This window comes from Malania oleifera, chromosome 1 (assembly GCF_029873635.1).
Source record: "Malania oleifera isolate guangnan ecotype guangnan chromosome 1, ASM2987363v1, whole genome shotgun sequence".
Taxonomy (NCBI): domain Eukaryota; kingdom Viridiplantae; phylum Streptophyta; class Magnoliopsida; order Santalales; family Ximeniaceae; genus Malania; species Malania oleifera.
Genome location: NC_080417.1, coordinates 22,685,696 through 22,710,176, shown reverse-complemented (window position 1 = coordinate 22,710,176; position 24,481 = coordinate 22,685,696). Strand labels below are relative to the sequence as shown.

The 24,481-nt window shown below is 36.5% G+C and overlaps 2 protein-coding genes across 4 annotated transcripts; one reads left to right on the top strand and one right to left on the bottom strand.

Moving 5' to 3' along the window:
- The first annotated feature begins 412 nt into the window (after positions 1-412).
- On the top strand, positions 413-3,035 carry LOC131162955 (transcription factor HHO5-like). Of its 2 annotated transcripts, XM_058119591.1 has the most exons (6): positions 413-870; positions 1,007-1,218; positions 1,320-1,680; positions 2,264-2,340; positions 2,450-2,666; positions 2,822-3,035. In XM_058119591.1, exons 1-5 carry the CDS (start codon positions 612-614, stop codon positions 2,663-2,665), a joined length of 1,125 nt encoding a protein of 374 aa, XP_057975574.1. In that variant the 5' UTR covers positions 413-611; the 3' UTR covers position 2,666; positions 2,822-3,035. The 2 variants fall into 2 exon arrangements, with proteins under 2 accessions (XP_057975574.1, XP_057975583.1); XM_058119600.1 differs by lacking the exons at positions 2,264-2,340; positions 2,450-2,666; positions 2,822-3,035 and adding an exon at positions 1,909-2,248 and having other exon boundaries at positions 416-870.
- A 2,315-nt stretch (positions 3,036-5,350) lies between these two features.
- LOC131162941 (uncharacterized) lies at positions 5,351-24,451 on the bottom strand. 2 transcript variants are annotated; one of them, XM_058119572.1, is made up of 6 exons: positions 24,199-24,451; positions 19,767-19,934; positions 16,822-17,036; positions 7,996-8,253; positions 6,773-6,924; positions 5,351-5,888 (listed from the first exon to the last, which is right to left on the bottom strand). In XM_058119572.1, exons 2-6 carry the CDS (start codon positions 19,932-19,934, stop codon positions 5,689-5,691), a joined length of 993 nt encoding a protein of 330 aa, XP_057975555.1. In that variant the 5' UTR covers positions 24,199-24,451; the 3' UTR covers positions 5,351-5,688. The 2 variants fall into 2 exon arrangements, with proteins under 2 accessions (XP_057975555.1, XP_057975562.1); XM_058119579.1 differs by having other exon boundaries at positions 7,996-8,250; positions 24,199-24,397.
- Between the last annotated feature and the right edge of the window lie 30 nt (positions 24,452-24,481).

Below are 24,481 nucleotides of genomic sequence, written 5' to 3'. Positions count from 1 at the left end.
TTGGTAATTGGTAAGTTTTTTTTAATGCAATTAATACTTTTTCTAGCCACCGACTTTTTTTTTTTAACTCCGCTTACCAATCCACTAAACATTCTCTTCCCCCTAGAGAAAATCTTCTCCCCATCTTTCCATTCCAATGTTCTCACCATAAAATATAAATCAAAGTAGAAAGAAGAAGAAAAAAAAATATTTTCTTGGTAGACAAACAAGTACAAGGGCAGGCAAAAATTGCAACAAAAAAAGAAAAGATCAAATAAGATAAGGAAAACGACGAGGGTCCAAAAGATCAAATTACCCCTACCCCCTACAAGCAATTCATTGCTCATTGCTCAGCCAAAGTGTCCGCAAAAGATTCTCCAATACCAAACAAAATCCCAATAAAACCCTAAAAAAATAAAGAGCGTTCGGTACCCAAAGGTTCTATTCCCAGTACCCGACCCGGGAACTCGCCAGGTCTCTCTCACCGAGTTACCGAGTCGCACCCATCACGCGACAAGACTTGGACAGCCGGCTTCGAGTCCCCGAATCTCCGCGTTCCTCTGATTCTCCATCTCCAGAACCAGAAGGCTGTGTATAAATTTAATTTATGTTCGTGGGTTTTAACTGGATTAATGAGAAGAGAAAGAAGGGGAGAGAGGGAGAGAGGAGTGAAAATGGAAATGGGTTCGAAGCCAGAGCTGAGGATGGATTTGGGCGCAGTGTATGTTCCCAATGACGTATCGGGTTTTCTCAGAGAAGTTGCGAAGGTTGGAGAGATCTCTGAGAAGCTGTCGAAGCTTGAAGATTATGTTCGCAGATTGGAAGATGAATTGAGAAAGGTCGACGCCTTTAGACGCGAGCTTCCTCTCTGTATGCTTCTCTTGAACGATGGTAATTCGCTCTCTCTCTCTCTCTCTCTCTCTCTCTCTCTCTCTCTCTCTCTCTCTCTCTCTCTCTCTCTGTGGGTGTGTGATTTTGTGGTGATGGGTATGAATTCGTTTTTGTTTTGGGGGTGAATTTGTTGTAGCTATTGTGAGAGTGAAGGAGGAAGCAATGCAATGTAGGGAATCAGAGGATCGATCTGTAATGGAAGAGTTCATGCCATTAAAGGCAAATTCTGATGAAGATGAAGATGGAGGGTTAAAAGTTGCAGAGGATTGCAAAGACAAGAAACACTGGATGAGCTCTGCTCAGCTCTGGAATTCTAAGCACTCTATATTACAGCTGAAGCTCAAACAGGTAACAAATCCACACCCCCCCCCCCCCCTTTCTTTTTCCGCCTCTTTCTCTCTATAAGCACATTCTCTTTTAAATTTTTGAAATAAAATTTATGGCAACAGGAATGTGAAGAAGACAACGAGACCCCATATCAGCAGTGTGATTACAGAAATAAAGGAGGGGCAATTGTGCCGTTTAGAGGGAACTCTGGTTTTCCGGCGACTGCATTAACAGATGGGCGCGAGCGGGAGGTTCCAGACCTTTCTCTGATGACTCCGGGGATTAAAACTCCAATTTCTGAAGTGGGCTCTCTCAATTTGAGTTCGAATAGCTGTAGCAGAAGCGGTTTGAGTGGTTCGTCGTCGGCAACAGAGCAGACGAAAACACAGCAGCAAAATACATTCAGGAAACATAGGCGGTGTTGGTCGCCGGAGCTACACCGGCGTTTCGTTGATGCACTTCAACGACTTGGCGGCTGGCAAGGTTATATGTGTTCTAGACCCTGATCTTCAAATTGATTTGGGGATAATTTGGTAGTTCTTAATGAATTTTTTTTCTTGCTTTTGGGGGAATCGTTTTCTTTTTCCACGAAATTGGACAATCCCGCTGGGGAAAAAAAAGAGGTGTGGGGTGGGGGGGGGGGGGGGGGGGGGGAGGGGAGGGAACAGAGATCTCTGCATTGAAAAGATCTCTCCTTTCCATGTTTTTCAGGCTTTTCTGGTTATTGTTCTGTTTATTTTGGGTGGGAAATGGCCCAAATGGGCATTGCCGAACTGGGGCGTGAATTGAATGAATCTGCACAAAGGGGAAACAGCCAGGTTCCCTTTCTTTGCGTTCTTCACTGTGGATCTGAAAATGGAGAGCCGAAATCATCTGAAAACTATAATTTTTCTTTAAATATTGGGATAAAGATGTTCATGAATTTCCCCACAACCAAAATTCATCTTTGAGGGGAAAAATATTCAAGAGATTTCCATTAAAAACCAAATTAAAAAAAAACCCCAGGTGTTGATTGTGTTTATTGAGTCTCTCAGGTTTCTGAAATATAATGCGTTGTGTTTTGCAGCAGCCACTCCCAAACAGATAAGAGAGCTAATGCAGGTGGATGGCCTCACTAACGATGAAGTGAAAAGCCATTTACAAGTGGGTTTTTTCTCCTGCAAACACAACGCAACGCAACACTTCTTCAATTTTATCCATATCTATTTTGATCCTTTTTGGGAAATCAAATTGTGAATTTTTGCCATTGCAGAAGTACAGACTCCACGTACGAAGACTCCCTGCTTCATCAACTGCTCCTGTAAAAGGGAAAGTCTCTCAGTCCGATTCACCAGAAGGTCCCCTTCACTTATATGGGTCTGCTAAAGGGGTGTCTATCACTGGAGAAGAAGAAGAAGAAGAAGAAGAGGAGAAATCAAAAAGCCATAGCTGGAAAGATCGGCTGCACAAGCCAAAACTAATACGATGATGTACAAGAATTAGAGACTAATCAATCATGAGTTTTGCATATAAAATTAGTACATGGGTGATGAGGAAGTAATTCTGAGCACAAAATATATCATTAAACGTAGAGAGAGGATCCCTAACAATGTATTTTTTTCCTTTTGCTTTTTCTTTTTCACAGTGGATCAGGCTTTCCCCGGAAAGATGGAGAAAATTAAAAGGGCAGGTGATGGAATTTTGCATAAGTTTGCCTGGTTGGTTTTAGTTTAAATCAATGTGTTGTTTATTCCTTCAATTATGAGAGGAGGTTGATGCATGTATTATTTGTTAATGATACGAGCAGGATAACATAATTTATATTATCTGTTTGCACTTTGCAGATTAAAGGTTGACAATGATTTGCGTAATATGCTTGTTTTTGGTTTCCTTGAATTATTTTTGTTGTATTCTGATTTGCTTTTTTGATCTGCTGGAGAAAGAAACGCTTTCCTTCTTTCATTTTTGGATCCAGCGATCCGCTTTGCGATCTGCTGTTCTATGCTTCCAGAAGATGCTTCGCTCCTTTTTTCATTTATATTTTTTGGGGTTTCCCGAGGACAGATGCCTCCATTTGCTTTGCTGCTTTTAAGTGAGATTAACGTTTGCCGCTAAGATTAGGATGAAACATCTCAGTATTCCTATGTTTGCTGATGTCCCCTCCGAATGTTAAATCTATGTTTCTTCTATGATCGATTCTAGTAATCTGCGCATAGATTGTGAATAAAGTCTCTTTGTACTTTCACCCGAATGAAAGGTAAATCTTACATTTTCATTTCATTTCGTCTCTCTCTCTCTCTCTCTCTCTCTCTCACATATTCCATTGTTTAGAAAATGGAATGTTGTTGACCAATTGTTTAGGAAATGATCGGCATCACTCTTCTTCTTCTTCTTTTGGATATTGCTGAGTTTCCTGAAATTATGCACTAGACTAATCTCATATTTATGTAAGTCATGCCCTCCATTAACATGTAAGAGATAAATTGCGAATATGCGTTGCAAGCGGTAGGATTTGAACTTCAAACTTCACCTTTATCTCAGGCTGTTTGTCGCCCGTTCTTACCACCTGAGCTTATGCTCGGGGCATATTATGTCTTACATAAATTTAAAGTTAAAATTTTTCTAAACAAAAGATTAACATATTTTTCTTACCTTCTAAATGTAATTCCAATGTCATAATTACTTGCACTGGGTTAGTTCCCAAAATTCAATCTTTGAAAAATTTTGTTTTCAACATAAGCAACTGAAAGAAGGTAGACCTCAACTAAATAAGATGAGAAAATAAGGGTAACAACTCAAATGAATCAATTCATCTTATGTTTGGTAGTACTCATAGTCCATGTGTCACAAATTTTTTTTAAAAAAAAATTTGAGGAACTACAATTTTTTTAATTCTCTAATGGATATAATCAATAATATCAACATGAGGTGCTTTATCTCAATTAGGAGAATTACTTAAATGAAAAATTGACAAATAAATATAACAAACTAATCAGCATAGGGGTAAAGCCTCAATTCAAATATCTTGAACTTAATTATTTGTGAGAATCAAACCTATATTTAAGTAAACAACTCAAATGAAGGTTTGTGGTGCTAAACATAAGAATTCATGTGAATATCTAATTTAACATGAATTCAATCTCAATTCTCACTCGTCTTTTTCTCACTTTATTATATGCTAATGCTAACAATCTTTTTCAAAGTATATTATATGTTTCTAATTTATTTTAACCCAATAAAAATTTGTGAACCTTGAGACATACATTAACTACTTCACTTATGAATTTCATAGTAATTGCTGCAAATCATGTACATTAATTTTGCAATAGAGAAATATAAAAATGTTTTTGATGAATTATTAGCCGAGGAAAGGTAAAAATAAATAATTTGTCATAATTTAATAACAATAACAAGAACAATGATACAAAAGCTATAATTTACCAAAAATTACGCATTGTATTAATGTACGACTCAAAATTTCAATTTTTAAAACTAATTATATTATTACTTTACTATTACATCCTTTTAGTCAATGAAAAAAATATATATACAATTAAGAGGTATTTTAAAATTTTCAAAAATAAGGCCAAGAGGTAACTGCTAAAAAAAGAATCCCCATTGAAGATAATAATAATAATAATAATAATAATAATAAAGGCAAGAGACATTGGCCTTATGATTTTGTAAAAAGGCATAACCCTTCCTTGAGATTTCACAAATTCTAGAGACCACTAAGATTTTAAAAACTCTATGCACCTCCCTTGAGGTTTGTCAAAGAGAAACAAATCTACCTTTATACTTTGCAAAAGACAAGTCTTTTGAGGGAGAGTTAGTGTCTTTTTGACAAAATGAGGAGAGGCCTATAGCATTATTGAAACCTCAAGAAAGGTTAATGAAATTTTTGGAACCTTAGAGGAAGTCCTCTCATCCTTTTACCAAACTGCTGGAGAAGACACCTAATAATAATAATATAATAAAAGTGAAACTGAAAAAACAATGTGCATTCATAGCTTATGCAAACCTACTCCAAAAACTTTGAAAATACAAATTTAATAACTATAAATAAAAAATTATACAATTTTTAAAGAAAATATATATTCAAATTCTAGAAAAAGGAATATATCATGTCTGCTCTCAGTAAAAAATATCAATGAGAACTCGGGCAATGAAATCATGATCGTTTGAAATCCAAATATGATAAATAGTTGAGGCAGCACAAAATATAAATATGCTACACATCATCTATGGTAATAGGAGGGAAAAAAAAAACCTGAGGCTCAATTCACAGAACATAATATCCCGACTCAACAAAACTCACTCTACAAATTGTTATCGTCAACGCACGCATCCGCAACCATACATAGGGAGTGTGTAAAGGACAGTTCCTATGGGAATATTTGTGTATCCTACATTTATTTCAATGCGGGAAAGAAGAAGAAGAGAGTACTGCTGCTTTTCTTTCCAGGATCAGAGCTGTTTCCATTGAGGCCTGTTCAACGGTCAGGTATGATCTTAATCTACATGATTGTGAAACCCTGGGAGAAGGGAAGTGATGAAGCCAAATACAATCATCTGGATCTCCTTCACAATGCCCCACCAGTGGTTGGCACCGTTGCCTTCTCCGGGTTCTGCTATGTTCTCATTTTCAATCCGCCCGTTCCCAACATCGCCAGGCAGAGGTGGATTCTCGTTTTCAGCTCTGGCAAGTCCCTCTGACAAAGGCAGTTGTGATGAATAAGAAAGTATGCCAAGTATCCACTCTTCCAAACCCATTTCCTTTGTATGCAAGAACCATCACATCTCAACTAATGAAATATTAAAATTGAACCGTTTTGGTATGAGTAAAGTTTGTCCAGCAGTGGAACATGCCTGTGGCTAGATTTGATTTGAACCATGAACCAAACGGAACTGACCAGCATTCATGGGTTTAAACATTAATTCCATTTCGGCCCATGAAGCCCAGAAGCAAACACAGACAGAAATATGAGATAATGAAATAATATATAAACACGAGGACACCACAAATTCTAAATATTTGGGATATGACAAGGATAAGGCAAAAAGATAAACACATAACCACATGTATATATACACTATACATGATAAATATTAGGTGTAGCTACAGTGTAATGCTGTGTATCCAAAAGAAATTTCTCAATATATTACCTTTTTTATTTTAAATGTAGCCAAGTTTATTATTGTTTTAAGTAATTCTTATGATTATTTTTATGAGTGAAACAAAATGGAAGTTTAATTACATGTAGTCTGCTGCTGTTAAAGAAGAAGCATTAGATAAGTGTTGGGAATGCCTGCAGAGAATAAATGTCCAACACCCTGACAAATGTCCAACACAAATACAGCTTGTTTGAGAGGCACGTCGAAGCTACACAGCGCCCAACTCTTTTATGATTTTATGAGCAAGCCATGTTAACAAAGAATCTTTTATGGGCTAAACTTCTGAGCTTGAGCTCAAATTCAAGTCTCACAATTCGTTATAATGAATGCTGTAATATATAATTGTGCAAATCAACACATACATACTTCAACAGTCGTGCTATATACAGATATTTATGGATCTCCAAATTGTAGAAAATACCTGCCACATCAGCATTGTCATTCCCCTGTCTTGCAGCAGCAGGGGCATTCTCAGCCCTGACAGCATGCCTTTGCTGTTGGGGAGGTGCGGCTGCCCTCTGCATGCCTTCTGAAAGCCATCTTACTAATGGCGTGAGAGCTCCAGTCTGATAACTGCAGTACTCCCCATATAAAGAAAATTCAGCTGTCATTTATGCTCTAAAAAAATGAATAAAAATGATGTTCAAAAACTCATCTTATATAACATTTATACATACTTAAAAAGTATAAATTAAAAAACGATCCACACGCATCTAGAAAAACTCTGATGACAACATAACCAAATCGTAAAAATAACCACACCAAAAATACAAATGATAATTTAGGTGTGGTTGGAGATGCTGGCTCTCTTCTGTTTTTTGTTTCATGAAAACAAACATGTTTTCATTTTATTTACAATAATAAAGAAAACAAAGAAAGAAGTTGTGCAAATGTTTCTGGAAACAGATGAGAGCAACTTTTTCATGCTTTAAAGAACTGCCCAATTTGAGAGCCTGTCTTATGAAAAGTAAGATAACAATGAGAATAGTTTGACAAAAAAAATCATTGTTTTTGTTCTTTGTTTCTTTTTCTTTTTTTTTTTGAAATCATGAAAAAGTTGCTTCTGACTGCTTCCAGAAAAAGTCATGAACAAGTCACCACTGGCTTTCTTATAACTGGAAATAAATGGAAAACATTTTCCTGGTTTTCATGGAAGGAATATATATATAAATTTAAAACAAAAAAAAGCAAGAGGACAAACAGCATTTCCAGATCGATCTAGTTATTCTAAGTCTTCTAGGCAGCCTAATTAGTTTTTTAGTGCTATTGTTGCCAATTCCAACTTGTGATGGATGGTCTGCTGTGGATTGACTTCATCTGCCCCAAAGTGGTTGTGGGGAAGTCCTAATGCTTGATGAGCAGTCACTATGATGTCTTTTTTCTTGGTGTGAAGCAATTAGTATTTGCTTGTTCCCTGTTAGTTTTTTAATTTTCAATATGTTGGCTTGCTTTCTCGTGGGCAGGGTATATTGGGTTTTGCTACATGCCTTTTACTACAACTTCTGCTGCTTGCTGACTGTATTTTCTTTCTTTGTTTCATAGTAAATTTCCTTGATATTGGTTTTTACTAGGAGAACTGCAATTGCACAAGTTATATGCAGAACAAGTTTCACATTGGAAAGAATTAACCGTTTTGACACTTACAGATAGACAAGGGAAGCAAAAAACACTAGGAGAACAAGCCTTTGTCTTGATCCATCTTGATTGAACAAAAAAATTACAGCTGCCAGCTTTAGTATGAGCAACAAGTCAAGCTGAAATGCAATCTGAAATCTCCTAACGACAACTTGTCTCTGAGGTGCAGGCTGGGGCTGAGGTTGTTGCTGTTGCTGCTGCTGCTGCTGCTGTGGCCCAGCTTGCCTATGCTCCTCACCTGCTGCTCCAGCCTCTGGAGTTGATCTGCTGTTGATGGCACCCATTCAACCACAATAAGACAAACGTGGCAGTCTGTAAATGGATAGTACATATAAAGATGGGCACCACTTCCTTTCTAAGGTCAAATGCATATGGTGTTTTCTGAATGATCATTTAGCAAGTATCAAGGAAGATTTAAATTTTCATTATTATCATCAGATTCTTTGTTCCACTCATTCTCATTTTATGACATGGTATCAACACAAAATTGTTGCTTTCTATTGGACAATTTCATATTCAATTGATCAAGAAATTATACAAATACAATCCAAACCATCAGTAACCCATATCATGATCCAATGTTTAATACACAATCCTACAAGTAACATAAATGTGTGCACGTGTGTGCAGAGACGAAGATCAAAATATGGGATGAAGTGTGCACTAGATCTGCTCCTTAACCTCAAGTGATTGGCTAGTGTGATGTTGAGACACAAATCTAGCAACATATTTCTTTAAGGATGCCCAATAGAGCCTATATCTTTAATGAAAGAGCTGTCGAATGGGCCAACAAGTACGCTGACATGCAGCTTCCAAACCAAAAAGTCACAAAGCAAGGACAATGAATGCAGAGTCTAGTCCCTGTAAACAAATAACCACTCCTAATAAAAAATCAATACAATATTACAATCACAACAATTATCATTTACACCTATGAAATGATATCAAAGCCAGGACAATAAGGGTACTGATTCATGGTACTCAAAGCCCGCTATGTGAACACCCAAAGAGTGTAAAACTGCTACAACTTGACTATGAGCATCAGCATGCTTATTGTCAATACCCGCATTGTCCCTAAGATCAACAGTATATTCTTGGAAAAAATCAACCCATTTGGCATGTCTAGCACTAAGATTCTTTTGATATTGTAGACAAGTGCCTGCACCACAGCATAGAGCTCAGTTATACGTGGTATATTCGAACTTTGCATCATCAAATATCTCACTAAAGTAGGCTATGAGGGCATCCTTTTAACTTAAACACTCTGCCAATACCTATTCCAAGCACATCACAAGCAACCTTGAAAATATTAGATAAGTCAAGATGTGATTAAACAACTGCCTTTAGACATCTTTTGCTTTCATTCCCAGAGATCTATAGCAGCAGCCATAGACCATTTCCACTAAATGCATCATGAATCTCATAAATGGCATGAGTCTGAAGGAAGGAACATTTCTTAAGGGAAACATCTTAGTATACCCAAAAGTAATGAAAACTTCATGAAGACAGTCCAAGAGTTCCTCTCTGGACTAACTGCGGATCAAGATGCCATTGAAGTAGACAATAAAGAACTTCAACCTATAAAAAGACAAAGTAGTTGCATCATGACTCTCATACATGTGTTGGAAGACAACCCAAAATGCATTGGCAAGCCTCTTACAGAGACCATCTTGGTCTTGCAAGCAGTCTTCCACCCATCCCCAGGTCGGATCCTAATTTGGTGATAACCACAACATAAATGAAGCTTTTAATAGATCACTAGATCCACTAATTAGTCTAAGATACTATCCAATCTAAGAATGGAAAACTTGTACTTCACTGTGATTTGTTGATGGCTGACTATCAAGTTATCAACACATTCTCCACGTACCATCCTCCTTGGCAGTCAAGAGAGTTGGACTGGTCTGAGGACTAAGACTCAGCTTAACGTGCCCCTTGCTTAACAATCCTCCATCTATCTATTCATTTTCAATATGCTCCATAGGGTTCAACATATAATGTGGGAGATTTGATAACTGAAACTGGGGACAAAGTCAATAGTAGCATGTTGAATGTCTTGTAGGGGAGCCGACCCTTCAGGCTTTATTTAAGAGTGATATCCTGAAAGTCACTCAACAATAGGGTAATCTTTGGAGGTTTGAGTCTCTTCAAAGTCTGTGGTGAACTTAGTCTCCTTTTGGTACCTCAATGCTAACAGAATTCATGACTCAAATTTCCTACAGCTCAAAATGTGGCACCCTATTGTGCTAGGCACTGAAGAAGGCACCCCTTGGTAGTGCACTTCGCAAGCTGCAAAGATATTATCCTGTACCATGTTTGAACATACAAGCGTTCTCCTGCCCAATGTTATGCGCATTAAAATCATAAATCCAGGTCCAATCAAGTAAAAATACAAGCTATCTCCATGCGTAAGACATCACATAATACTTTAGTTGGGGCTTGATATTCAATCTCTTTTAAGGACAACTCCATCACTAAATTCATGGGACAACCCCTATAGATGACAAGCTTGCAACATTATCTCCACATTTAACATGAGTATAGAGGATAAAAGTGCACTGTAATGTTTTTTTGCTGGGGTGGCCACTATATACCTCATAAAATTAAGACAAGCATTAAAGTCCTCATCCTCACTCTTTGGAGCAAGGTGGGTCGATCGGCTCATAAATGTAACTGTTGTCATTTTCTTGAGGTTCCTTTATTCTCTTTACAGTTAGTGCATGGTATGGACACTAGGCAGCTATGTGCCCCTCGGCATGGCAATGATGACACTTAATTGTGGGTTAAATGGTTGGGTCATGAAAGGAGCTGACCCTACATCCCTAGAAGTGGAGGGCCATTGTTGACCCTTTGACTAGCTATTGGAGCTGATGGAGAATGTTTGTGAGCATCTTAAGGCCATGGGAACAAGAACAGTGATCTAGGTTGACCATTTATTCTAGCCTAGGAAATGTCTCCACTCTGCACAGGAGGGAAATTGGTTGAAACTTTGACTAGCTATTAGAGTTGATAGATTTGTAGGGATTTAGATGCCATGAGAACAAACAAAGTTGGCAGCCCTACAAATCTGTTAAAGGGCACAAATCTAGGTTGATTGGTTAATCGAGCCTAGGGAGTGACTCTCCTCTTCAGATAAGTCCCATGATATCTCCAAAGCCTATTGATAAGTCACCTCTAAAGAATCGGCGAAGTTCCAAGAAACCTCTCTCTTCAACTCATTCCTCTCACTGAAACATGGGTGGCCTACATGTGTGTACTAAGTCACTCATTGATTATGCCATACCACTCAACGGCAGTCTTCTTACTCTTGTAGCCAATCTAAGAAGATGTTGGGGTCTAACCTACTATCATAGGAAGCAATGTTTTAAAAGGCGAAGGAGTAAGGCGAGGCATTTTACCCTCCGCAAGGCGAGGTGAAAGCCTTTCGGGACTGTATTTTTTAAAATAATTAATAAATAAAAAATTATATATATATAGTATTAAAATGAGAAAAATGTTAGAATAATGGAGAAAATCTTTTATGTATTTCCAAAAAAAATTTTTCTTTTTGCCCCTTGAATCAGCTTCATAAATTTCAGCAGGCGCAGCAAGATTTAATTTGAACAATTAAAATATGAAACAAAAGCCTGAGAGACAAATAAAGAACTCAGACACGTCGGACAGAGACTTTGAAAGAGAGATGGCATATGCTTCGAGAGAGACCAGATGCTGAGAGAGAGAGGGAGAGCAAAGGCTTTGAGAGAGAGCAGATGCTTCGAGAGAGAGCATAGGCTTCGTCGAGCTTCGTCCAGGCTTCGAAAGAGAGAGCAGAGGGTTCGCCGAGCTTCGTCGAGCTTCGTCGGCTTCGTCGAGCTTTGTCCAGGCTTCGAAAGAGAAAGCAGAGGGTTCACCAAGGTTTTTCGAGCTTCGTCAAGTCTTCGAAAGAGAGCAGAGGCTTCATCGAGCTTCGTCCAGGCTTCGAAGAGAGAGTGAAGGTGTTGTCACGCTTCGGCGACAGAGCAGAGGAGAAGAAGCTTCGCAGGAGACTGAAAGGCATACACCTTGCTTATGAAGCGTTAAAAAAGCGTGGTTTTTTGGCTGAGGCGTACGCTTTGTTGGCTGAGTTGAACGCTTTCTTGGATTTACACATTTACACATACGCCTTGAGGCGTTTTTGTCCCAAAACGCAAGCGCGCCTCAAAAACACCTTTCGAAACACTGATAGGAAGGCACATCAACTTTAACCATCTTTATAATGTCAGTATACCCTTACCAAATTGAATTGGAATATCCTACCAAGCCCATCAACAGTCCTCGTATGGAAACTAGAACGCCTACTTTATGAATCAAAAGAGGGCCTACTACTATGACATTCATAAGGATTCTCCTCCCCTATGGACACTACTACCATATCTTCAAGAGGAACTCTAGGTGCAGCAACCTAGGCAGAGGACTAACTGCAGGCTGCAAATATTCCATGCAATGGTGAAGAAGGTTGCCAAGAGCAAGCGCCGCATGGTGCACCGAGGAAGTGGAGTACATATTAGACTAGTCTACATGGGCCACCTTCATAGGTTGTTTTGCTGTATGCTTTTCATGCAAGCTAAGTTGATGTTCCATTTGTTGACCTATCAGAGTTCGCTCTATCAGTGTGAAAAGTAGTTTCTCTTTTGCAGAACTCAGTGATGGTTTCCTGGATTTGGTTAATTGACTTATGGAGTTGGGTTACAGTTTCTTTAAGATGGGATTGGTTACTTTAAACAGACAATTTTTTTTACCACGGTAGCATGAGCTTCTTTTAAGCGGTCATGGTGGGGGAAAAAATGTAAACAAGCAGGCTAGGTGCACTGATATTAGAGTCAAGGCAACTCAAACACTAACAATGTTAACTACAGGTGATATTCAGAGTAAGTATGCAAAATGAATGTGTACCTTATGGTACGTGCAATGGGTGAGGTCCAATTTGGACAAGCATGACAATGAAGGTTTTCTTTAGAACAATTTGGCAACAGAGAAATGTGAATGGCAACAATAAGTAAACTTAGGCAATGAACTATAACCAAATCATTAATTTGAATATTACAAACCTGATAAATTGTCTAGTAAGTGCCAAGACTACGAAGATAACAATTAAAAGTTTAAACGGTAGAGCTCTCAAGTGTTCAAAATGTTGTAATCCTAGATGAAATTGTATATGTTTTAAAATGTTGCAATCCTAACTCAGTAAAACCAACTGGCAATGAAAAAAAAAAAGAAAAGAAATATTTATAGGAAAAAAAAAAGAAAAAAATAGATAATCTTTAACATGAATTAGCCAACAAACTACCATACAACATGAACATCAACTGTATATAGCCAACACAAATCAAAATCCAACTATCAAGCCAGCTCTTTAACATTAGTGTCAACATTCAAGCCAATATTTGGTCCATTAGTATCAACGAGATCATCATGGGTGCCTTCATCAAGCTCATCACAAAAACCATCATCACCATCATCATTATTATCGACAAATGCACTGTTGTATTAAATATCTGCTATTCTACTCATCCTCAACCCCAGTATTGATGTTGGACTTGGAAGTTTTGATCACTTAATGATAATCAGTATAAAAATAAATTTTATTTTTTGAGTATTAGATAAAGAAAAGCACTTCTAAGTTATCCGTTCCTTGTACAACTTATACAGAATAAACACCAACACTAAAGTACAAGTAAATAACTAAAAATTTAAAAATGTAATTTGTTTTAGGATCATATATGATCCTACCACAATCTTATCAATCCTACCAATTTGCTATTCTATATAGGATTGGGATTGTTTTGGTAAAACAGAATCCCAGGATTGTACAATCCTATGATTTAGATTATGTTTTTTTTTTCTTTTCAGATAAAGAAAAATTTTATTAAGAGATTAAGAATGTACAACCAGGAGAATAAGGCGTCTCCTTTGCAAAATCTGGAAAAATCTAGACAAAACAGAAAAGAAAACCAAAAAGCGAAAAAGAATGAATTGAAACCACCCCACCCAAACAGTCCAACAAATATCACAATGACGCCGAATATCTGAAAAGCTCACCCCCTTAAAGTCCCCATGACCCACGCACCAAAGAGAAGCAAATTAATGAATCTTCTCCCAGACCAGCAAATACGACAACTTCTTCCTTGAAAAAATGCACACATTGTGTTCCATCCACAGCCCCCAAAATACTGCAAAGAAAGCACATTCCCAGAGTGCTTCCCTTTCCTATCTCCTGCCAAAAAAATCCTCCACTGTTCCTGGAAAAACCCCACATTCGCCAATAAACCAAATAACTTATTCCAAACCCTGTAGGCAAACTCACATTGCATAAAAAAAAAATGGGATGCAGATTCCAAACAGTTAAAGCATACACACAAATATATGAAGAGAGCCTTCAAAGGTCACCTAATCTGGAACAAGTTATTGGTATTGATTCTATTAAGAACAGCCAACCAGAGAAAAGCTTTGATTTTAGAGGGACATTGACCTTCCAGATGGATTTATAGAAAGGAAAAGAAGAATTGGAACTATCTAGATCGTGGCTTTAACAACTATGATCCTAGCTTTATCTGTCTTTACAATTCCCTCCCAAATGATACCTTCTATCCTTTATCATGGTTTTATGCTTTTACGGATTGAATCTGTATGTTTCCTCCATAGACCACAGTTACAGTTACATACTTTTTCATTCTTGTTTCCATTTTTTACCATTTATTTCTGTTTAATTTTGTTTTTATCTTTTATCTTTCAGTTCGTCGAAGAGGGGGATGACGTATCAGTGGCCTTTCTTCTTCCTATTTTTCGCTTCTTTTTCTTTTCTAACCTGGTGTATTCATTTGGTGCCACATGTTCAAGATAACTAGCTAATTTCTAGAAGTCCATTGAACCAGCTGCTGTACAAATGGCCCTGAAGATGAGCCGATTGATAAGTTTTCCTTAATACTTTATTAAATCCATATCTTTCGCCACATATGTAAAAGGCAATGCCTACTTGATAAGATGCCACACTACCAGATAAATCTAATGTTTGTTATGCCTGTTGAACTATTTCTGTCAAATTAAGTGTGGATGCTTTCTTTCTTATCTGGACGATGAAAGAGTAAAGTATTCTTTTATTAAAGAAAAAAGGGCAAAGAATTCTACAGTTATCCAGTCAGGTATAAAGCCCAAGATGAAAAAGTGACAGTTGCTATTTGCAAAAAAATGAATAAGGAAATACTCTACATCAACAGTCTGATGGATTGGAAATACTGTGAGAAACTAATATGATGCACTAGAGTTCAATTGCTTTGCCACCACACCAAAAACACAAGTGACTGTCACCAAGAAGAATAAACCTGATTAAACTAGAAAGAGGTTTAAAACTCAAACTGGCTGCTGCAGGTAGTATTAGATATTCGAACTATTTTTTTTTAGTGTAGTTTATGGCAATAGATGACTTATCACAATTATTTTTATCAATAGCAACAGAAAATCAAATAATTTTGATTTTTTGTCTCAATAATTAGTGACAAGAGCAATATAACTGACTTGAAGCCCCATCAGAATAAGCACTCTCAGACATGTTGCAAAGTTTTGAAACTACTGATTCTAATCCATTTCAGCCAAAATGTATTTAATCTGACTACAGGTACAAAAGAAGTGTGAAATCATTGAGGTTTGACATTTTGGGTCAGCTTGGTTCTTTGTCATAAAAAAAATAAAAAAATAAATTCACTAGTTTTGACGAAAACCATAACACAACAGTTTTGGTTCAACTTGATGATAGAACCGATTAAAAAAATCCCATCTCTCTTTATTTGTTTCCCTCATGACTCCCAGAATTCCATCAGAAAACCAAGCTACAGAGTACAATTGTTTTGCACCAAAGAACCTTTCTTTACAAGTAATTGAACCAAGGAACTTAAATTGGAATAAGAAAAAAATCCAACAGACTTAGAGACTCCTTCAAAGATATGTCATAGGATTCCCAGTAATTATTATTTTCCTGTGACGATATGTCTCATGATTAATTTTTTTTTTTTAAGGCAATTTTGCAATGTTCTAAAAACTGGAGCAGTGAGAGAGCCAAACGGTTCATGGGTAGAAAATCTGATTCAACCACAAACTCATCTTCAATTTCTTTTTTTTTATATTTTATGAACTACTATATTAAATATTTATGCAAATAGATCAAATACGTTTTTAACTAATTTATACAATTAAATATAGCATATAACATATAATCTATGCATATTTTTTATCATTAAATAAAAATCATGTGCAAACAGATCCAGTTTTTTTCCTTTTTCTACTGGTTTAGCCAGGTTTTGATCAATCTTAACCACCTTTGACCAAATTCTATTTTTAGGTTGAAGCAGACTGGAGGCTGATCTAGCGGTCCAGCCTGATTTTCAGTACACTGTATTTTCACATCCTCTTTTTTGGGGAAGCATAGACTTTAACTATTTGAAACCTTCTCATTTGTATTTCTTTGGACTTATAGAGGGGATACAACATCTGCCAAAAAGCAGACTGTTCAGTTATATTATTTTTTTATTTTAATCTTATCAGTCAATCACATCTCACTTTATTTGCATATGAATATGTGATTTCTCTCCTTAACACCCCTCCATCATATTTAATGGAGCTTCCTCTAGTTACAATGTCACATGACCTGGTTAATCTAATAAGAAAAATTATAACAAAGGGTTGGTTATCATTATTGTACCAAGAAACATTGGTATGAAAAATTTTTAAAAATGAATTTTACTTTGATGCAAGAAAACAATAATAAGTTAATGAAATAGCCAGAAATGCAGCTCCACAAAATTCAAAACACAGGAAAATACTTACGTGGGTATATTATACGTAAGAGGAATAAGATTGGTGGACGGTATTCCAGCAAGAGGCCCCATATATGGAAGAACAGGAACAGCATAAATGCCTGCTCCGCGATTCATCTGTTCCTGGCTCTGCAGAGGGACTAACCCTGGAACAAATGCAGGATACATAATAGGGAACATCTGAAAGTCACCACTTGAAGGTTGGTAACTTGGGAATGTTGGTATCTGCAATAAGAAAGCCATCGAGGTGATTAAGCTAGAGCAAGAAACCAAAATATCGAATCTTAGCATTTAACAAGATTTTAGCAGCTTGGTTTCTGCCCAAAATCGATACAGGCCCAAATTTATACAGTTCCAAAATCCTTAATCTGATATTGAACCTTATTAAGAAATAATGAAACTTGGTTAAATCATGACTCATTTTGGTCATAAATATTCTTTTTTTGTTTTTTAATCAAACCTTTATCATATAGGTTATTTGACAATGATTTCCCCCTACGTTATTGAAGTTCTGCAAAACAGAACCTTATCTTCTAATTGGAGCAATGCCCCAGCTTTAACAATACAAGTTAGAGCAAAATGCCACTTGAGTTCCAAGAATAGATGGAAATTGCATGTGCAAGGTGAAAAGCAGTTCATTCTACTCAACCTCAACTAATGCTTTCTTCTTCAAACTAGAAGCCTTTTTGTTGTAATTTGAACTGCCCTTCCAACTGTCCTTTTTAGCAGAATCTAATAAGGAGCCTTAGCCACTTTGTTCTCTAAAAACTACAATGAAGACAGGCGACAAAAAAGGCATGTGACAAACACTAATCCTTCCAACCAACCGATCTGCCAAAGTAAACACAACACTCACTCGCTGAGTCAATCTCTTCGCCAAAAATCTTAATTCATTTTCTTCGCATACAGAAAAGCCTGTTCTATCGCTTAAACTTAAAAGACTTGAAAGTGCAACTCAGTTTTCTTTCATCCCCTTTTTTTAGGAGCTAAGGGAATGCATTGTTCTAGGAGAAATGCTTTTAAGGAACGGTTCCTCCACATAGGATTTGAAATGCACCAACTATAAGATGATATATTAAGATTTGAATCCATAAAGTGGTATTAGGACCCACAACAAACCATACCTTTCACTTCAATGGGTCGACATGCCAACTTAGTATCTTGTGATTGGAGGGTTCCAAATCTTACATGGAAAAACTGTCTGTAGAACTCTTTCTCTTGTTCTAGTACACCACTCTAATTAAAAGGAAATTTCTTTTTTGCATAGTTCCAATAATATTGGGGGGCTACTCTCACAAACTTATTTAAAACTCCACAATCTTTCAAAAAAAATTTAACTTTAATTAATTGGTCCAGTGGACCCACATCATGTGCAGAGCAGGCCCAAAAGCATCAATGCACAGGGCAGTAATGTGTTGCTGCTTTAGAAAAGCAGCATCCCTCCTTCAAGAGCCATTGAGCTGGCAGCTGTGAAGTCCAAAGCAGAGTGTTCAAATGAACAGCAATTACTGGAACTGCCCCAGTCACCTGTATATACTATTTTCAGTCAAGAAAAGACAAGGTTTTTTTTTTTCAACCAATAAATATGAGAGAGACACTGTGAGGGTGGGGACGGGGGTGGGGATTGGGGGGGGAGGTGCAGTTTAATTTCTTGAGGGATTTAAGTGTTCAGGGAGGAGATGACCCAATCATAAGAATGACAGAATAGAATTATTTTATTAATGCAAAGGAAATGCAGGTGAAGTGTGAATTAGAAACACTTCTACAAAACTAGCCTTGATGAGTGGTAACCAGAATCAAGAACAAAATCATGAAACTACTGATAGAACAATGTTAAGAAACAAAGTTTCTCATGAAAGGTACATGTAGGTTTCAAATTTTCATACTTACTTTCTAAACATAAATATTTTATACTTCAAGATCTTAACACTTGAAAAGGGAAAGAAAAAAATTGGAATGGGGATTTACTTGAGTTGTTCCAAGAGTTGTCCAAAACTCCTTTGTTCAAAAAGGCAGTTGTACTTTGCCTTGTTGAATAGAAAGAGTATGTACTGTAGACTACAAGGGCACATGGTAGGCATTGGTACTTGAAAGGATTGACAAGATTCTTAGAAATCCCAATTTAGAAGAGCTGATGGAGGATGAGGCAGAAGCTCTCTAAAAAGTCCCAAGTTCTAACAATTGGAATGTTTCCTTGGGGATCAAATCCTTATTTAATTATGAGCCAAAATGCATCATGCTGAAAGGATGAATTTGATGCATGCAAATGCTTTGGATTTCTGAAGACTTATACTAAGAAGAAGCATGGAAGAATAAATTATTCTTTTCCTATTTTTGTAATAAAACAGGGGAACTCTTTGCTTATTAGGGGGATGTTCAAATTTTATCAGAAAACAACAGTACACCTAACCTGACTGAATATAAGTTGGGTTCACTCTTTTTAGTTATCTTTAATGGTTTCTTTGTAATTTTTTAAATTTAAATATTCATCTATTTACAGTTCCAAACAGAACCAAACCTAAACTACTGAAAAACCAAAAATTAAAAACAGCCCTATGTGTACCACCTTCAAAATTATCTACCCTATTAAAATGAATCCATGCCTCTGACCTTTTCCTAACAGTATCAATACAAGTGGCATGCTTACTCACATTAGCATTGGAGCAAGTGTCTTCCTTTTGTGATGAAGTCGGCTGTTTGCTGGATGAGAAATTTTCAGCATCTTTACCATCACCTAGAACTTTGGCAGCATCTTTAATGGTTTCTTTGTAATTTTTTAAATTTAAATATTCATCTATTTACAGTTCCAAACAGAACCACACCTAAACTACTGAAAAACCAAAAATTAAAAACAGCCCTATGTGTACCACCTTCAAAATTATTTACCCTATCAAAATGAATCCATGCCTCTGACCTTTTCCTAACAGTATCAATACAAGTGGCATGCTTACTCACATTAGCATTGGAGCAAGTGTCTTCCTTTTGTGATGAAGTCGGCTGTTTGCTGGATGAGAAATTTTCAGCATCTTTACCATCACCTAGAACTTTGGCAGCATCACTATCTATGATTGTCCTAGTACTAGTGGCAGTAGCATTTGGATTGTCATCCTTTGGGTTGTCCATCTAAACCAAAAAAAAAGGAATAAAATGCAGTGATTATATGTGTGAGTGCATCAACCATAAACAATAAATTATAAATTATAAACATTAAATGTATAATCAGACCATATTCCAAATATTCAATATAATCCATATCCATTTTAAACCTACAAATCCATATATAATGACAAAAAAAAGGGAACTAACAATCAAACATTTAATTATTTAAATGGAAAATTCTGAACCTAAACGATCAAATCCCTAACTCTTTACTGCTTAGTCATTACATAAGACTTAGTTATTAATACTCTTTATTTTTATTCACATACAACAACAATTTCTCAGCTGCTCAAAATTGAGTTGAAAGTTGAAACTGAAGAAGGAAGGGAATTAGGGGATATTCTCAGTTCTAGAGGAGATTTTAGTTATGCTACCCAATGCCCCCAACTGCACAATAATCAAAAAAATGTCAGAAATTAGAACGTTCTCACTAACAGTCATAAAGTGTCAAACTCAAACCCTTAAGTCCTTAACCCATTAAGTATTAGCCTTCCAGCTCAAAGCTTTCACGGTTCCACATCAATGATCAAACTTCAAAGTACGAAACCCTCAGTCAATCTGTCCCACACGTGCCTAAGCCAAAAGATCAACACACTTAACAGCTTAACCCTTGCAGCCTCGCCATCAGCCATTCAGCCTAAACGCAAAACTAGATCAATAAACCCTTAACCTTCATTTGCTTTACAACCCTCACCAAACTCACAGATCAAGAATATAAAGGAATTGTGAAATAATTCATAAGTAAGAACAAACAAAAAGAAAAAGAAGTCAAAGAACGATAGTGTCAAAGGCCAAAGTTGTATTCTTATTGATTATATTGGAAATTCAAGAGCCCAAACGACAGCGATGAGATCAATCAGTCAGGCGATGGGGTCAATCATCAGAGTCTACAAATGGTAATGCTGTAATGGGCGTGGGTTTCCAGAGAAATGGAGAGATTGGCAAAACTCTCAAACACATATGAGTATTTGGGGGCAGGGGTTCTTATGAGAATTACATTTCGCCTATAAAACAACAGTGTTTATCGACTAACATGGTTGGTTAAACTGATGACTGATTTTCCCACAGTGGAACCAAAAACTGACAGGAAGTGGTTTGTCCACTATTTTTTTCAATGCAACTGACTGTGAACAGTTTGCTGACCCACCTATAGGTTTCAGGCTGATCAGTTCAAGAAACTGGGTGGCTTTGACTGGTTCTCTGCACAGCCTTAATATGGATAATATTGATTAGATTGTTTAATTTATTTTCTGTCGACATGTCAATTTTAAGGGACAACACTAAGAGTACTTGGATTTTATTTTGGAGCCAATTAAACCGTCAAAACCAGCAGATAGGGAGGTTGAATCAACTGTAGGGAGCAACTCTGTGGTGGCTTATATGCTTACTTCCAATCTTTTTTTCATTAATATATTTTATTTTGTCTATATATAATCTCCTATTCCAAATTTAGTATTATTATTCAACAACACAAACCAAAGCCAACTTTTTCCAACATTTTAATGTGGTCAAAAATTAACCATTGTCTATGTATGATGTTAATACTAATGTAGGTTAACCAAAGTCTCATTGAAACTTCTCTAAAAGCTTGATATGATAGTTTTTCTATGCATCTAATGGTATTTTATCCATAGTTGCAAATTGTATTTCGTTTGGCTTGTTTTCTTTCCCATTAACTCTTTTTTTGTTTAAATTTGATTATGCTATCAATTTTTATGTTTGCAAGTTGATGATGATTCAAATATTATATATTGCACCTTAATGAATCATATACTTGATTTATTCTACCAATAGATTTTTTTTTTTCACTATCAAAGTTTTCAGTTTTTTTTCTCCTTAACTCTCCCATCTAGTGACTTTAAAAAATGTGTCACTGAATTTTCAGAGCCTTACTTAAATCAAAGGGTATTGTGGAAACTACAATACAACCATATGACCAAAGGAAAAAAAAATATATTGACAGTGATTGCATATTCTTTTTTTAACAGTCAAAACGTTATTCACAAATACTCTTTCATTCCCCAAAATAGCAAGTGGCAAGTAGAGACAGAACATAAAAGAGTGCCATACTAGACAATTAACGATTAGCTCATGTTGGCTCAAAACCTAGACAACTTGGCTAGAGACAATTTCACAAAGCATCATGTTCCTTTAGGATTTTGAATTCGGATTCGTGTGGATTTAGAAGAAATCAATACAAAATTATACTAAGTTTCGTCCAAATCCACACAAATCCAAACTCATGGCTTAAAATCATGCCCCTGTACACAACCTAGGAAAATTTTGAGGATGGAAAAGAAACAAAGAGAGATAGACCTGCATCTCCCCTGCCCATAAACTGTTTTGAGGGGTTTCCTAACTTGATATGCATGGTAGCTGAAATGATTTGTGAAAATGTATTGCAAGTTGTCATAAGAACCATTCGATATGGAAATGCATATCACTAGCTACAACATGGAAACAAATCACACTAAAATATAAACCTTATATTTATGTTTCCCTGAAATTTAATTTTTATATGCTTTTACATTTTCTATTACCTTTTCTTAATATAAGTCGTCAACTTTTTCTATAATGAACTCATATAAGTATTAGCAGTGCTAAACTTTTAACAGAAAACTTCACACCCAAATCCATTGAATTTAAAACCAGTCTGTGACTAGTATAAACTCCAATCAGTAGATATTTACTGCCAAATGTCAATAGTACTGTATCTGAAAATTCAATAATGTGAGCTTAACTACAAACTAATATGGCAAGAAGTATTATTTCTATTTACATTCTTTGTAGTTTTGCTTGTTAAACCTAATAATCCTGATCCTTGTGGAACAATCATAACTATAGAATTATGGCATGTGCTATTGTGCTATGCCGGTAGAAATTGATGAAGTCGTGCTAAATGTCATGGCATTTTCAGATATTACATGACCTCATGAAATGTATAAGATCATGAAGCCTAATTAATTTAGTTCCTAGTGGTAAAAAAGGCTAGTAGATTTGTTTAATACGCAAGGATGGGATGAAACTGGTCTACCTAATTTTACATTTTTGCCATGCAAATTTTCATTCCATTCCATAGCAAACATTAGGCTAGCATACACCCACTTGCCTAAGATCTGATCTGGCTTTTAATTAGATAGAATAGACAACCTATGCAGCAGTAGTCATAAATTTAGAGAAATGCAGAAATAAGTAAATCTGGATTATTATTCAGCAAGGAATCTGGTTTAAAACTTTTCACAAATGGGCAGTTATTACATCCATCATGCTGAAATAAGCCATATGCCGTCAATACTTTAAAGTTTAAAATATTTGCAGCATGATCATGAATTCCTCATTTCAAAAGCTGTGTTGGGGAAAGCTCACCACAAATCATGAGGATTTTCCTAATAGTGGTAGATAGATGGCTAGAAGCCATTGCTATTTAATTTTTTTTTCGTTTCTTCGTAATAGTAGTTGTCTCTAGCCAAACACACAAGACAACACCAAAGAACATGATGCTTCAAGGAAAATCCAATATTTCCAATAATCAGGATCTCAAAAAAGCCATATTGTGGGTCTTTCTCTCATCAAGGAGAATTTTGCATACATGATAACCAAAATTGACAGATTGAGAACACTGAGAATTCGCACATATCAAAGAGAATTTTCTCATCAAAGGTCCTTTTTCCATTGAGTCCACAACCAGTCAACCATTGCTTCGGGCAAAAATAAAAGGCATCAATGAGCAAATATTAATTTTGAAAAAACTATATTTATACTGAGAGTTTTAGGAAGTGTTATATAAATTATATACAATACTGACAAAACTATGTATAAAACTATCTTTTCAAAGTTCAAATAAATATTATTTTTGATACGTTATGTGAATGAATTCAAATAAATATTCTTTTTGAAACGTAATGTAAATGAAATCTATTGAAAGGATTCTGCGAAATTGTTTAGGGCAAAAGCAGATCAAAACACTAAGTTGCGAATATAACACATGCGGGGTGAAGCGAGGATGCAGGAGAAGTGATAGCACATACACACAAACGCCCACAAATCTCCGTTCAATCTCAAACACACCAAGGACAGCAGATGTGCAGCTCAAATCCCCATCTCAATTTCAAACACAACTCTAGATCTATACGCTGTGTCTTGAACACAGATCTACGGCTCAAATCCGTCGCCTTCCTAGTGTAAATCGAATAAGAAACAGAAAATATGGAGAGGGAGAGCAACTCACGGGTTTCGTAGTCAAGGACCGAAATCGAACGTTTCAAGTCGTCTCCGGTGGTCTTCCTGATCAACTGTAGCAAGTCTCCGGGCCGCTCATAGATTTTGTGCAAGATTGTTGTTGATCAAATCCTCTCCGGTCGTCTTCTTCGTCAACGGCGGTGTTGATCTGAGGACGGTAGGGCGAGTGAGGGAGAGGTGAGAGACAGTCAGGAGAAAATATTAGGTGGTCGCACCACCACGTCAGCATGTGGTTTTTTAGCCAACCAAGAAACGATACGTGGACGGTGGGC

Coding starts and splice junctions, on each gene's coding strand:
- LOC131162955 (XM_058119591.1), top strand. CDS start 612: ATGAGAAGAGAAAGAAGGGGAGAGAGGGAGAGAGGAGTGAAAATGGAA. Junction 1,219..1,319: donor TACAGCTGAAGCTCAAACAG/GTAACAAATCCA, acceptor TTATGGCAACAG/GAATGTGAAGAAGACAACGA. Junction 2,341..2,449: donor AAGTGAAAAGCCATTTACAA/GTGGGTTTTTTC, acceptor TTGCCATTGCAG/AAGTACAGACTCCACGTACG.
- LOC131162941 (XM_058119572.1), bottom strand. CDS start 19,934: ATGGACAACCCAAAGGATGACAATCCAAATGCTACTGCCACTAGTACT. Junction 8,254..16,821: donor CTTACGTATAATATACCCAC/GTAAGTATTTTC, acceptor TGCCATCAACAG/CAGATCAACTCCAGAGGCTG. Junction 6,925..7,995: donor TTTGCTTCCCTTGTCTATCT/GTAAGTGTCAAA, acceptor GGAGTACTGCAG/TTATCAGACTGGAGCTCTCA.